At 27.0% G+C, this 15,753-nt stretch overlaps 1 protein-coding gene across 1 annotated transcript in view; it reads right to left on the minus strand.

The window, feature by feature from the left end:
- Positions 1 to 15,418, minus strand: part of LOC136071901 (E3 ubiquitin-protein ligase rfwd3.S-like) — a 36,189-nt gene extending 20,771 nt beyond the window's left edge. Inside the window, exons 1-3 of the mRNA XM_065797677.1 lie at positions 15,209 to 15,418; positions 6,461 to 6,567; positions 6,195 to 6,286 (exon numbers count right to left, since the gene is read on the minus strand). Of these exons, the coding sequence (XP_065653749.1) occupies positions 6,195 to 6,286; positions 6,461 to 6,567; positions 15,209 to 15,377 (368 nt within the window). The 5' untranslated portion in view covers positions 15,378 to 15,418. The remainder of the gene's footprint in view (positions 1 to 6,194; positions 6,287 to 6,460; positions 6,568 to 15,208) is intronic.
- Positions 15,419 to 15,753: the final 335 nt, after the last annotated feature.

The following is a 15,753-nucleotide window of genomic DNA, read 5'->3' on the forward strand; positions in this document are numbered from 1 at the left end:
CAAGAAGTTGTTTATAAAGACTAAAGCCAATTTCAAAGGAAGATTGTCCATGTGAAAGCATAAAAACTATTTTAATAACATTCTAAACATCTTGAAAACCTTTATTCACACCAATAAAGTCAGCGAGGAATTTATCAAGACTATCATAAATAATATCAAAATCTTGAAATAGCTTCTGATTTGAATCAACTATTACTAACAACTTTTGATATTGATTTTTTGTTAGTTTAGCAGACTTTGGTGACAAACAACCTTATTTACCTAATTTTTGCAATAGAGTTGAAAAATGATTAATATGAGTATCTTTTTAATTGGATTTTTAAATTGGGTTAATGAATACTGCAGTGCATATTATGACAAACTTCAAAGGGGGTTTTTCAAGAAGCTGCATCAACAGACTAGCTAAAAACTCTACTTAGTCTTTTTTGAATACAGCTACTCTTTAATCATTATATCTTATATTAGCTCGGGCAATTTTTAGCCAAGCAGCAAAACCAATATCAATTTTATTTATAGGTTTTCTAATGTTTTTATCAAATAAATTTATTTGAAGCTGCTGGTAAAGATTGCTACACTTATTTAAAACATCTTTTAGTATAATCTGCCTGAGAGAGTCTTTAATGATATCAAAGGGCTCGAATTAGGTGTATCGCGATCACGATTGCTTTTCACACCTTCGTGATCAGTTTTTTCTTAAAAAAAATTTTTTTGCGATTTGTTTTTCTTTGCGGTTGTATATTAACTTTTTTTCTAATTTAGCTTTTTTTTTTTGGCAATTCTTAACAGTAATGTTTTTGCCATAAAGTACGCCACGCTAAATTTATTTTTCGAATAGAATGATCATTTGCTCTTTTGCGCGGAGACTTTATTCAATGAAACACTTTTGAATTTAAATTACTTTAAATCTCTGCGTAGAAGCCAATAATATTTTAAAAGGTCGTTAAAGCAAAAAGTTGAAAAGGGAAAAGATGTTAAAGAGAATTTTTTCTTCATTCTTTTTTTTTTTAAAAAAAAAACAGTCAGGTTTTTATCTTTATTTTTAAACGTTGTACCTAATTCACTTATTATAAATAATTTAAATTATTATTTTATCCACAATTTTATATAATTAATTTTACTACTTTAAGTATATTAAAATATATAATAATTTGTTTTTATCAAAAAAATTTTCTATTAGTTAATAAATACTAATAGAAACCAGCAACTTTTTTGCTTCAACGTTTTTCACTTTAATGACCTTGAACCTTTTAAAGTTATAATTACTTTGATTTACTGAATGGATAAAATACATCACAGTAAATTTACTTATAAACAAACCAAAACAACCAGTTAAGTAACTACAATAACTTACAGTAAGCTTTTACATAAGTTCAGCGCAACTCGTGCATAACCCTAACTTTATGGAAATGCTGCGAAAAAATATGGTAAATACCAAATAGTTACGAAAACAATACTGAACGTTCGGTTTCCGTAACCTTAGCTGAGCTACGCAAGATTTAGGAAAGTTTGGTGAATACGCACCCAGTTACTCAAACATTAATTTATCAATTATATTAATTTACTTAATATACTCAAAGACTCGCAAAAGTTAGCCATACAAATGTTTCTATTATATCTTATATGTTGTTAACACATAATAAAAGCTTCTAACTATAAATTATTTTAACAAAACTGTCGAATAAAATATGAAAAACGCGACACCATTTTTTATATTTTCATTTTATTTAAAGTAATATCAAGATTAAACTATAAATACTATTTTCTATAAATACGCAAGTTGTTTTTAGGAATTTTATTTAAAAAGAAATCTTTTTAAACAAAAGAATTTTAGTATTTTAAAAATTCTCTTATTCAAATTATTTTACGATTGAAATTCGAAATTGAAAAAAGCTTGGAAAATTTTAAAAGAATTTGAAGAAACAAAGGAGAATGAGGATGAAAGTTTTTTTTTTCGTAAATCGTAAACTTTATAAACGTTTGGAATAATTAATTATATTTTGTTTCTTGAAAATAATTATATTAATAATATCTTATAAGTAACATTCTATTTGAAACATTAAACCAGTGATTGCAAAAACTAAAATAAAAATTAAATTATAAAAAATTAAAATTAATGAATTATTTTACTTCTGTTCAAAGATATCTTTTTCTAAAAAAAGTAATTTAAGCATATTCTTAAACTTCAAGAAATATAATTTGATTTATTAAACTAAATTTTTTTGTTTCACTTTTTATTGAAAAACAATTTGAATAAAAAAATTGAATAAAAAAATCAATTTAAAATCCATTTGAATGAAAAACTTAATTATACTTAAGCTTTTAATAGTACACTAGATCAAGAAACAATAATTTATAAAAAATGTGGTATTTAATGCTTTTTTTGCTTTGATCTTACTTGTTTGTAATCTATAGATTATAGACTCGTATGGTCTATACACATGTTTTTGCGCAAATATGAAGTTTTATGAAGATAATGTTTTAATTTATTAATTAGAACAATTTTATTTACTTGCTTTGTTTTATTTTAATTGCATTTTATGTTATTAAGGTTATAAACTGCACGAAACAGCGTCACAAAGTTGTTTTACATTAACACAAGCACTTTATATTTTAAAAAAAAACTTTGCAGTTTGTTTTATTTTTGTTTTAAAGTTTTTTACAATAACAATTAAATACTCTTTAAAAATAACATGTGTTTTATCATCAATATGAACGTATTAAAATATTGTAATATTTGCATTTTTACTCTTACTTTTTTAAGTATCATGTTAAGTAAAAACAATTGCTAAAAGTAGTATAATAGTATTAAACAATAGCTAAAAGAAATATCTTAAAAGTATTAAATACGTTACTTGCTCATTACACTTAAACTGCAACTTAAACTTTAAATTATAAATTAAGCTGTAAATTATAACAGTGACTTACGCTATTTCAAACTCTGCCAAACAAAAAAATTATAAGATAATATTTAAATATGAGAGATAATATGTTAAAAAAATAACAATTATGTACAAAAGACACAATTTCATATTAACGCAAAATACCCCACCTTTGTGAACAAAACTGCATTGGATAATCAAGTGTTCTAGAGATATTTTTATAGGTAGCTTGTTTACTGGGAGAGTCATGCAGAAATTGTCACATTGCTTTTAATAAACAATTTAGCTCCCACCCACTTGCTTTTGCCCCTGCTTTAAAACTGCCAAGAATGATGCGGAGACCACAGGTTTCAATATCATTAAGAGGACCAAGTTCTTCCTATTTCCTGTTTCTTTAAATTATCTAGAAAAAGCAAATTTACATTTAGTCCATCTGATAATACCTGTAAATTCTTTGATTTACCTATATCAGAGGAGTTCATGAGATAACCATACCATTTTTGTCACCCCAAAAACGAACTAAAAGATCCATTTGACCCTTCTGTAAAATTTGGTTCATGGATTCGTCAAATAAAACAGTGTAATATGGTGCACTAGATAAAATAGATAGCAATTTATTTTTAAAAAAGGGAGCAAGTCTAAATGTTGTACTGGCCTTGGTGGGTCCACATTGAAACAACTTAGCAATGACAATATCTGGAAACATTTACTAAATAATTTTCTTGAATCAGTTAAAGAATTCATTGGATATTTAGAATACAGAATATGAGGCACCAAACAAATTTCAGCTTTAATTGTGAATTTGCTTATCAGCATTTATCTATTGTTTTTTGGTGTCCTGCTTCATTTAAACATTCTGACACATGTTCAAAAATTGAACATATTTAAAAGCAGGTGGCATCAATAATTTTATCCTTTTGTTAGAAGGAGACCTCCTTATGTGCTATTTATATTTTATTTGTGATGTTAAAGCGGCTTCTTCCATATTGGCAATATTAATATTTTTCGAACAATAACTACAAATTACAATTTTTTTTTTCTCTTCCAATGTTTAAATTGTTCTTCATCAAGCCATTAAAAAAAAAAAATTGTTTTTAGATAAACTGACATAAGTAGGGGATGTGCCTTATCTTGTAACATTACCTCAAACATTTGTTTTTAGGCATTTTTCTAATTATTTTATCTAAGAAAAATAAAAACAGTTTATAAGCTAAAACTTTTTAACCTCTAATAATATATACTTTTTATTTTATATAAAATAAATGTGTTAGCAACAATAAAATTTATATATTTATAAATCATAACAAAAATAATAACTTCATCAACACAAAAACAGAATAACAAAAAATACAAACCTATAAACAAGAAATTGCAAATATATAATACCAATTTAAAAACAAAAAACAAACTGTCTATATATTTATGAATTATAAAAGCCTATTTAGTTTTTATTACAAAATCATTTAAATAATATTTTAAAAACAAGCAGATTATCCCTTATAGTGTATGTGCAAGTTTTTTTGAAAATCACTAATATAAAAATATCTATTGAAAACAATAAAAAAAACTAATCTTATAAAAAAAATGGTGGAAGATACTTGAAACAAACAAAAAGAAATTGACAAATATGCAAATTTCTAGGATTTTTCTAGGATTTTTCATGACAGCCATGCAGTTTACTCTTTGCCACCCATTGTTTTAACAAATTCTTTATAATTTATAAGGTATCAAATTTGTGGCCCATCGAAAATTCAAGCTTTTTTTTTTCTCTGATGACAAACCAAATAATGTTTTAACTAAATACCGAAAGCAAGCATTACCAGTTTTCAGTGAAACAAATTGTTTCATGAAACCAAGTTTAAGATGGAGTGCCAGAAAAACTTTTTTTTATGCGAACAATGGGTTCATTTACAATATATGGCATGCTCATTGCGAAAGTGTTGCAAATTGACCATTCTTTTTGTATCCAGTGTTAACCTAAAATAAGTTAATCTAAAAATGTTCCCTCTCTTGTTCTAAAGTAAGATACTTTTGCAAAGCTGTCAAGGTTTTTCTTCCTTTATTTGAGAGGCTAATAGTTCTGCTGCTTGCTTAGAAAGTCCTAAATCATGCACGTTGTTTAGCTCTATCTGACTAAAACATTGAGACAATTTTAAATGTTTCACTTGACTTCCAACCTGATATAAATTCTCTTGTTTCTTTAGTAGACATGCTTTGTTCATCATCTGACAAAAATAAACCTTTAAAAATTGGAATTGGAATCATTTAGAATGTTGAAATGGTCTAATAGGAGAAGGAATGTTGGGATAAACTAGTTTTTGTAATGTCAAGTTAATGTGGTTGCTGTTTAGCTTCAATTTAAAATTTCACTGGGTAGTTTGAAAACTTTATTAAGCTTATTTTAAAACTTTTATTTAAAAAAAGTATATACACAGTATTTTGTTTTAACTGGCAATCAACAAATCAAATTTATTTGTATTATTTTTCACTAAATCCAAATATAAAATATTATTTTTAGATTTTCATAAAGCAACTTGTTTTTAATAAACTTCTGTTATAGTTGAATTTTTACCTTATTTTTCCAATACCAGAGGTATTGACAAGACAAAACTAGCAGTCGCCAATATTGTTTAGTGATTCTTTTTACAAATATAATGCTAAAGTTTTTTTGTGCAATAAGCCATACAAGAGTTTTATTGGCAAATCAAGCAACTGTACACTCATTCACTGTTTATAAGATAAACTTGAATGTGACTGCTTTTGCATAATCTCTGACCATTGTTATCAAACAGCAATTGATTGTTTTCTTATAAAGTTATAATTAAAATGATTAAAAATGATTATACTCATTATGAATAAAATCTGACTACCTACTAACTACAATTAATAAAGTCACTTCAGTGATGGTGCAGTGCCACAGTAAAAATATTAGAAATTAAAACTTGATAACCAGATAAAACTTGTTTTTAAAGTGTACAACATTTTAAAAACAAAGTATACAAAAAAGTTTGCATTATTTAGCAATTTTGAATAAACTTCTGCGCTTTGTGTTGAGCTTTGTATTAACTTTATGTTAATATTAATAATGGTTCCTTGCAGCAACTATTTAAGTTGGGAGTAAAAAGCATTATTAGTATTAGTATATTATATATTAGCGTTAGTATATATTAAATATATATACTAATCCTAATATATGATATACTAATATATAATATACTGAAATTTAGAACAAACTCAAAGTATAAACATCTATGTTGTATTGTTGACTTTAGTGTTATTGCTGATAAATATTCAAAGGCATTGAAAGACAGTTACCTGCGGCCAAACAAGTGTCCACAATTAAGAGAGCATAAACGATGCTTCCCAGAGTTAGTCCATTCTTCAAAACAAACAGGACAAGATTGCTCCTAAAATAATTAAAATCATTAATCAAACAAATATAAAAATTGCACATAAAACGAGAACAATTTTAATTTGCAACAATTAAAACAAACTTTTAAAAACAATAAAACGATTTTATAGCACAAATTTATAAACCAATAATAAAAATATTGAAAATAATTTATTGTAAAAATTTTTACTTCATCAATGGAATCTTCTCTAATGTCTTTGCCATCTTCATTCATTGGTATTCCATTTTTCATTAATCCTGGTGTTGTTTGAGATTCACTGTTACATTTCTCTTCAGCTATAGAAAATAAAACACAAAAAATAAAATTATACATTAATAACAATGATTATTACAGAATGCGTATATTACTATAAATTATCACTTGTATATCAGTGACAAACTTAGAGTTTATTTGGGGATACTGCTTTTTTTTTGGCAATGTAGAGGTAGGGGAGGGGGGAATAATTGGAGGGACTGGGACATTCTTGTGGTAGCTATTACCCCCTATTACATTACGTACATTAAATAAATTACATTTACTTAAGATTTTTTTTTTTAATTAAAAAAATTGAAGTTTAAAAATAACTTAAAAATCTTAATAAAAATTTTATTAATGTTATTGTTATTTTTATTATTATTTGAGTGGATAAGGAGATAAAGAAAATTTTCTAAAAAAGTTTTTGTTTTTTGCGTTTTGTTTAAGTAAAATAATAAATTTTGTAAAATAAAACAGTGAGCTAAAAAAATCAAAAGTTCATTCATTCAAAAATTAAATTTTTGTGATAACTATATTGTTATTAATTGTTACTTTTATTTATTATTATAAACAGTTAACTCTTAATTGTCAACAAGCAAATGTTAACAAGTTAACGGTTAAAAGTGAACTCTGAATGTTTTAAAAACTATCTTTTGAAAAAAAAAATTTTTTTTATACATTCCATTGTTTTTAAATTGAGTTTTGTAAAACTTTTAGTTCATTTTTTTAAATCTAACGTTTAGCTATTAATTAAATGACAGTTTAAACATTAGGCGAGTTAAGACACATAGTTATTTTTGATCCATTTTATTGTCCTGAAAAAAAAAATGAACTAGCTAGCAGAAATAATGAACTAGCAGAAAATTAGTTATTTTCTACAGCATTTAAAACTTTTTTCTGTTTTTAATAAAAAAAGCAAAAAAAAACAACAAACAAATAATAAATATTTTATGGTCACCGTTTTTTGGGACACTCATACTGCTCCAGCGTTACTAAAACAGGCCTAGGTTTGTTCCTGTATATTATTATAAAATAACACCTCTCTAAACTCTACAGCAACTTTTTTAAAGCAATTCAAACAATTATTCTTAAAATTAAATTCACATTAAAAAATTTTTAACACTTTATTTCCAAGCATAATTAACAGGAACTCAGGAGTTTACCAACATAAAAGGATGTAAGGTATAGGGAAGTCAAGGGTATAGTGTTCCTCTATGCAAACACATGTCACCCCTTGTACACTGACCCTGAGTAAGGCAGATTTTCAAGTAAACCCTTTTTTGAGCCTGAAAAACCGGTTTTAGCAGTGCTGTGGCTAATGGGGTCAAAGCCCCCACTCTCAAAAAAAGACCTATTATTAGGGCCCCAAAATCTTAAAAGTTTTTCCGCAAGGCATTACTAAAAAATTAGCTCCTTAAATTTGCAAGTCATAAATTTAATAGCCCCGCACCCCCAATCCTAGATTTTTAGGTTTTGTTTTCAACATTATTCATCTTGCATAAGACTTGTTTTTTTACGGACTTATTAAAGAGGGGTGCCTGAAAAAAATGTCCGCCCAAAGTAAAGTTTATTTTTATTTGAGTCATTAAAACAAATTTAAAAAAAATTAAAAGCAAATTATGGCATGTCTGCAATTCAATCTTTTGTCTCCAAAATGAAATTGGTCGCATAAACCTTTCAGCTATACCGAATCACATGTCCTTTTGTAAATTAAAATAAATATATTTACAGTTATGCATTTATATATATATATATATATATATATATATATATATATATATATATATATATATATATATATATATATATATATATATACATATATATTAGTATTAGTATTAAGAATTGCTGTAACTGGTGTGAGCTAGTGAGTGTGGTATTAACACACTCACTAGTGTGTGGTATTAACACACTCACTGACAGCCGATTTGCTTGATTGCTGCTCATCCAGCAATCAAGACCTGCATTAAAACTGTTAACTGATTGTGCTTTAACCAACTCGCTTGGCAAGCTATTCCACAAATTAGCCGATCTATTAAATAAAAAGTTTTCACGACAGGCTTGCTTAGTGATTTCTTTGACATATTTAAAGCTGTGACCTCTCGTTTGAGTTTGTTGAATACTAATTTTTTTGATTGTTTCCAAATTGTTAAAACCATTGAAGAATTTAAAAAGTTGAATCATATCTCCTCGTTGCCTCCTTTTTGTCAAGGTAGTCAAGTCAAGAGCTTTTAGACGATACTCATAGTTGATTATTTTAAGTGATGGTATTAATCGAGTTGCACGATGTTGGACTCTTTCTAATAACTCAATTTCTCCCTTTCGAATCGGTGACCAAACTTGTACTGCAAACTCTAACAGTGACCACACAAAAGAAACATAAAGTATTCTCAGCAGTCTAATATCTAAGCAAACGAAGCATTTTCTAATCCAACCCAACATTTGGTTGGCTTTGCCTACGCATTTTATAACATGATTTTTCCATTTCAGATTGCTTGAGAAGATTACTCCAAGATCACTTTCAGATTCTGTTATGTTTAACTTTTGATCATTGATATAAAGGGGTGATTTTTTGTTAATCCGGCCAAAGTGCATGACCATACATTTAGAAATATTTAATTTCACAAGCCAGTCTTGAGTCCACTTAAAAGCTAAATCAAGAAAGAGTTGATGCACTGGAAAGCATTTCATTCAAAATTTTGGTGTCATCTGCATACAGCTTGGTTAGATTTCTTAGAGTTTCAGGCAATTCGTTTATAAATAGTACAAACAAGAGTGGTCCAATTACTGACTCTTGTGGCACACCACTGGTAATTTCTGCCCAAGAGGATAAATTTTCGCCTATCACAACTCTTTGTTTTCTTTCTTTTAAAAATGCTTCAATCCATTGTACTGTCAGACCAGATATTCCATAAGCTGTAAGTTTAAGCAACAATCTTTTATGTGGCACTGTGTCAAATGCCCTGGCAAAATCCAAAAAGATAACATCAACAGGTCTACCATTCTCTAAGGCGGTTCAAATAAAATCAAGTGTTTCAAGTAGATTTGTTAAGCATGATTTATTTTTAATAAAACCATGCTGTTGCTTGACTATTAGTTTGAACTTATATAGAAACGTTTCAAGTTTACATCTGATTATACCTTCCATTATTTTACATTCACTTGAGGTGAGTGATACCGGTCGGTAGTTTCCTGCTAAGGTTTTTTTGCCTTTTTTGTACAGAGGAGTGATATTTGCTGATTTAAATTGCACTGGCAGTTTGCTGGTTTTAAACGATTCTTTAAAAATATACGTAAGCAGAATAGCAAAGGCTAATGATAAAACGATTCTTTAAAAATATACGTAAGCAGAATAGCAAAGGCTGATTCTTTAAAATAGCTGAATGTAAATTATCAACACCACTTGATTTGTTATCTTTTAAGTTTTTTAATCTTAGATAGACATCTTCATATGTAAAATCTTCATTTGTCATAATGAATATTTCAGTAGTTCTTAAATCAAAAGAAGGCAGTGGACCATCATCTTCTTTCACAAATGCAGCTTGAAAATTTTTGTTTAAGATATCAACAATATCTTTTGAATTTTGAGTGGTTATACCATTTTCTCCCTTTAATGCTTTTATAGTATCTTTGACTGCTTGTTGATTGTTCATGTAGCTGTAGAGAAGCTTTGGATTCTTGATGGCTCTTTTTACCAGATTAAACTCAAAGTTTTGTCTCACTTTTTAATCTTGTCTGCTACATTTTTGCAAATCATTTTGTATTTAGATTTCAAAACAGGGTCTTTCCATTTACAAGAGCAGTTTTTATATCTTAAATTTTGTTTGCTTCTAATAAGAAACTTTAACCTAGCATTAACCCAGGCTGGTCTAATTTTTAAAGAGTTAAATGTCTTTTTAATTGGAGTGAAATGATTACATGCCACCTCAGTATAAAAAATCAGTTCATCAAACATTTCTTGTACGTTTTTGTTACTGAAGCATTGTATCCAGTCAACATTTAAATTAGATCAGATATTAATTCAAAATTGGAATTAGCAAACATAAATCTTTGCTTACTTTTATTGTCATGGATTGCTTTATCAGACAAGATGAAACTGAAACATATTATAAGATGGCCTCTGGTTATATTTCCCAGAACAAATTTTGAATCTATTTGGTTAACACTCGCTGACTGAATTGTAAAGATTAAATCTAAGGTACTCCCAAGTTGTTCATCTGACAGCTGGAAAGTTGGTATGTTAATATGCTGATAAAGAAAATTATCATTTAAAATATCTGTAAACTTATATTCAATTCAATTCTCATTTGAAATTGCATCAACACAGCCATTTGGCCAGTTGATTGATGGGAAATTGAAGTCGCTTATGATAAGTAAATCTTTGAACTTATTTTTGTCTATATATTTGCATGCCAGGCCAAAAACCACATCAAATTCTGCTAAATCCAAAAAATCATTTGGCCTGTAGATACATCCAAGTAAATACTTGTCATTATCAAAATAAACAACTGCCCACATTTGTTCTAGTTTACAGGGATTTAGAACAGCATCATTTAGTTCATAGGAGTCTAATGAATTGTCTATATATAAACAAACACCACCGCCTTTTCGTCCGTCTGATCTGTCTTTCCTGTACAGATGGTAACCTTCAATGTTTACAACTGAATCACTTTTAAACCATGTCTCAGTCACAGAAATTACATTTGGTTTGTACTGTTCAATTACCACTTTAAACTCATTTAACTTGTTATTGAGAGAGGTAGCATTTAGGTATAAACATGACAGCTTTTTAATTTCATTGCAATCTGAAACTGAATTATGTATACAATTATTGATCTGATTTCTTTTTGAATTTGATGATCTTATTGCCACAGATGCCATACCAAAAGGGGTCATTGTCCGGTCTTGCTTGATTCATTTTATTTCTTTTAGTTCTGAGGTTAAAATTTTGGAGTCTCTGAGCCTCAGTCAAATCTGGACTAAGATAAATATTTTTATAAGCAACATTACTTCTCAATTTTTTAGCTGATGCTAATATTGTGTTGCGAAGAATATTCTCAGCTAATTCAACAAGAATTGAACCTGGTTTATTAGTTTTAGATCTCAGCCGTCTAACAAATTTTGGTATTACATTCTCTTGATTTATGAGCTTGAAAATTTCATTTACTTTTGACTCATCTTCTTTTGATTTCATTTCTATGCTTTCTTTAGTTGATTCCGCCACTCCATAAATAATGACATTTTTTGCTTCTTTTTCTTTCGTCTAACTCATTAATAGCTACATTTATTACCATCAGCTGCTCTGTAGGCTTCTTTTTTTGTATACCCTGTTTGACAATAAGTGACCAGTCACTGATAGACTTGCTTGACTCAGCTGCTTTATTTATTTCTGTCTTCAGATTTTTAATGTTTTCCTCATTTTCAGTTTTTGTTGATTCTAGTTTTATCACGCGTTCAAAGAGTTCCAAAAAAGCGTTAGAAAGCTGGCTACACCAATTATGAATGTCTTTAGTTGTTTTAGAGTGTGAACCGGCACCCAATTTTGGCCAATTGTCCTTCTAATTCTAAATTCATTCCTTAATTGATACTGTCTACTCTCTTGATTAGAGGGCTACCACCCTGAATAACAGTGGATTACCTCTTGTTGTGAACTTAAAATTGATAGCTGAGAGGGCTACCATCTGGAATAACAGTGGATTACCTCTTGTTGTGAACTTATTAACACAAATAGAACTGTTAGTTTTTTGTGTTTTTTTCCGTATATATACTTAAAAAATGTAAAAAGGCACTTTTTTTATTATAGTTTATTTTATTATAATTGAAAAACTATAGCTTTCATGCAATAAAATCTTAAATAAGAATTTTTCATCTTTTATATAACTTCTTTTCTTCTAAAATTACTTGAAGAACTTTGTTTTTGATAATATTAGGGACAAATATTTAAGCGTCATTTCATACCCCTTAAAAAATAGGGGGTGGAGAACACTCTTGATCTTTCCTATCTCCCTTAGATTTTGCAACATTGAGTTAGTTTTCAATGATGCAAATTTTACTTTATATTGCAACTATCCTTTATATTACAATTATTGCTATTAAAAGAAATACCTTGTTTTAAATAAAAAATGTTTAACGCAATAGCCTAATGTGAATTTAAAGTCATAAAATTCTCTTTATTTTTTAAAAACATTAACTTTTTTAAATTACAGCAATAATATTGATTACCATAAAATGAGTTAAATGTTATTTAACAGCGTTTTTATTATTACTATAAGGGAATGTTTATTTTTTTTTTTTAAATAATAAATAATTAAATTCAAAATAAATAAAAACAAGTAAAAAAAAAATTTTAATTTTATTTGAGTTTTTTTCATTAGTAAATAGCGCTTATATCTAACATAATAGTCATTCAAACTTTTGTAACAAATATTTTTACATAAACGTCATTCAAAAGTTAATGTGACTTTTTTTAAAACTAATTACTTCTTTTATCTTACCACTTATAGAATATTTTAAAAGTTAAAAAAATGATAAAAAGTTACTTAACCAAAATTGCTTACTGCTTATGTAAAATCGCTTAAAGCCTAATTATAAATCGCTCTATGCATAATGCTTTGAAGCAAGGCCTGATATGTGAAACAATTTTTTTTTATAAAAGGTCTCTTTGACTTCAGTTGTAATTGAGACAGCAAGTTCATTCAGAGTATTTTGAACATCCAACAGTTTAGACTGCATCTGCTCTTTTTTAATCAAATTATTGAATTACAATTCTTTCTTATAATAGAAAACAACTTTTTGGCTGCATGGAAACTGCCATCAGTAGCTACTCTAATAATAAACAAGATTCCTTATTTTTCTATATCTTTCAGCACAGATTGGAGAATATTTAGTGCAACTACATTATTAACAATTGCTTTGATCTTTGCTAATAAAACAATGCATATTTTTTTGCTACCTCAGAATCTGGAAACATTTTTGCAATTAATGTAGAGATTAATTGCAAAAATGTTTCCCGATAAAAATCATAAGATTTTTAACTGTACTGACACTTTACTGTATGAAATGCTAAAGTAGTTTTAACAACAGCTCCTTGATATCCTCTGACTTTAAGAAGGTGTACAAAAAAAGTCAGTCACTTTGATAAATGAGTTGTCCGCTAATAGAAATTTTGTGCTTTAAAGTGTCTATATGACCATTAAGATCTCTACTAATTTTCTTTGCTACAGAAACAAATGGGCTATGCCTACAAGTAAGACACTCAACCTCATATTATTTTATCCTTTTTTAAAAGATGATTTTTGAAGGACCTTTCTGAATATTTAGTTTATAACTCAGCTGAAAACAGTGTTTTTCTGTTCTGAATTATTTTGAAAATGTTTTACAAGTGTGACATAAAAGACAAAAACAAATTTTGTTAATTATGATTGTTAGTTGGTTATTTTGGATTGCAATTTATCAACATAGTTGCAGTAAAAATCTCATTCTTGTGACAATGTGTAACTATATCAGCCTTTTTCATGTGACTTTGATATCAACAATAAATTCTGTTTAATCCTTTGGTAGATATATTCAATTGAAATATAAAATATATAAAATTAAGACAAATGATTTAAACTTAAATATATTACACTCAATTTATATTCAATTATATTCAATATAAAGTCTAAAAAGCTCTGTATATAAACCATATCAAACTTATACAATATTAAAAGCATTTAATGCTTTATAATGGTAAAACATTAAACCTCACTAACTTGGTTTAAACTTGTTTTATTTTTACGGTACTAACTAAACCTGGCTTAAACAAAAAAAATTTTGCTTGAGTTTTAATTGAAAATCCTGACATTAGTGGCTGATTGAAGATATTATTAAATGATAAAATAATATAAAAATGTCAAATAATAACAATATAATAATATAATAACTTTTACTGTAATTACTGTATTATTATAATAATACAATAATTATAGTGCTATAAATAAATAATAAAGTGTTACACTATAAATGTACTAAAAATTCTATCATTCTTAATCATTTTAAAACATGATTTTATATTTACACAATAATATAAAATTAACTTTAAACATATTTTATAGTATTGTTTTTATTTTAATTAAACATCACTTTTTATCGAGAAAATATTTTTTTATTTCTGTTTTATCAAAGTTTTTTAAAAACTCCATTTTCAAAAATGTTGTTTTAGTTTTGAATTATATATTAATGATATTCTGGTACATTAATTTTATTAAATTCTATAAATGTTTGTTGTTGAGCAAAATGCAGAGCGTGTACTCACATTGACTGACTTAAAAAGGGAAAACATGAATGGAATATACATGTATTGGGAAATACATGTATATTCCATTCATGTATACATTAGTTTTTTTGAAATTTTAATTACTTTCATATTATAAAAAAAACCAGACAGCATAATTAAAAAAATGTTTTGAATTTTGAAATTTTAAAAAAAGATGTAATTTAGCATCCAATAATAAACAACAACAATAACAACAATATTGTTGTTTTAGTATTTTATTTTTAGTATTAAAAATAACCTATATTATAATCTCAAATATACTATAATCATATTATACTTAATACTATATAAATTATTTATTATTTAAAATATATACATAAGCCACATAAACATACTATACTAATAAAGACAGTCTTATTACTACTTACTAATTCGAATTTCGGAGCTGTCATTCAAATTAGTATTATTGTCAATCAGAATAGATTGGTTTTCATTACTTCCTTCTAGAACAACAACAACATTTTCAGCTTCATGCACTTCGTTACTTCCTAGTTGAAAATTTATACCTCTTCTAGGATTTCTTCTTTGGCAACTCATGCTTATATGCTAAAAAATTTGGAATTCAACTAAATTTAAAAAAAAAATTCAACTAAAAAAATATTTTGTTATATATGTTTTATTAAAAAAAAAATACTAAATGATAAAGTGTCATAACTTATAATGGGTCACAATGAAATTATCTCAAAAAAGATATTTAGTAATTTTGAATTTACAATTTTTTTGCACAAAAACAATTTGGCGCTGAAGATGTGCTAATCTAACTATCAAATCTTGATAGTCTTATAATAGGTCACCTCGAAAGAAATACTTTGCACTTTCGAATTTACTAATTCTTTGCATAAAAACGATTTGGCGCTGAAAATTGTCCAAATAACTATTAACTTGATAGTTAATTTGGCATATTTTGCATGAC

This window comes from Hydra vulgaris, chromosome 05 (genome assembly GCF_038396675.1).
Source record: "Hydra vulgaris chromosome 05, alternate assembly HydraT2T_AEP".
Taxonomy (NCBI): domain Eukaryota; kingdom Metazoa; phylum Cnidaria; class Hydrozoa; order Anthoathecata; family Hydridae; genus Hydra; species Hydra vulgaris.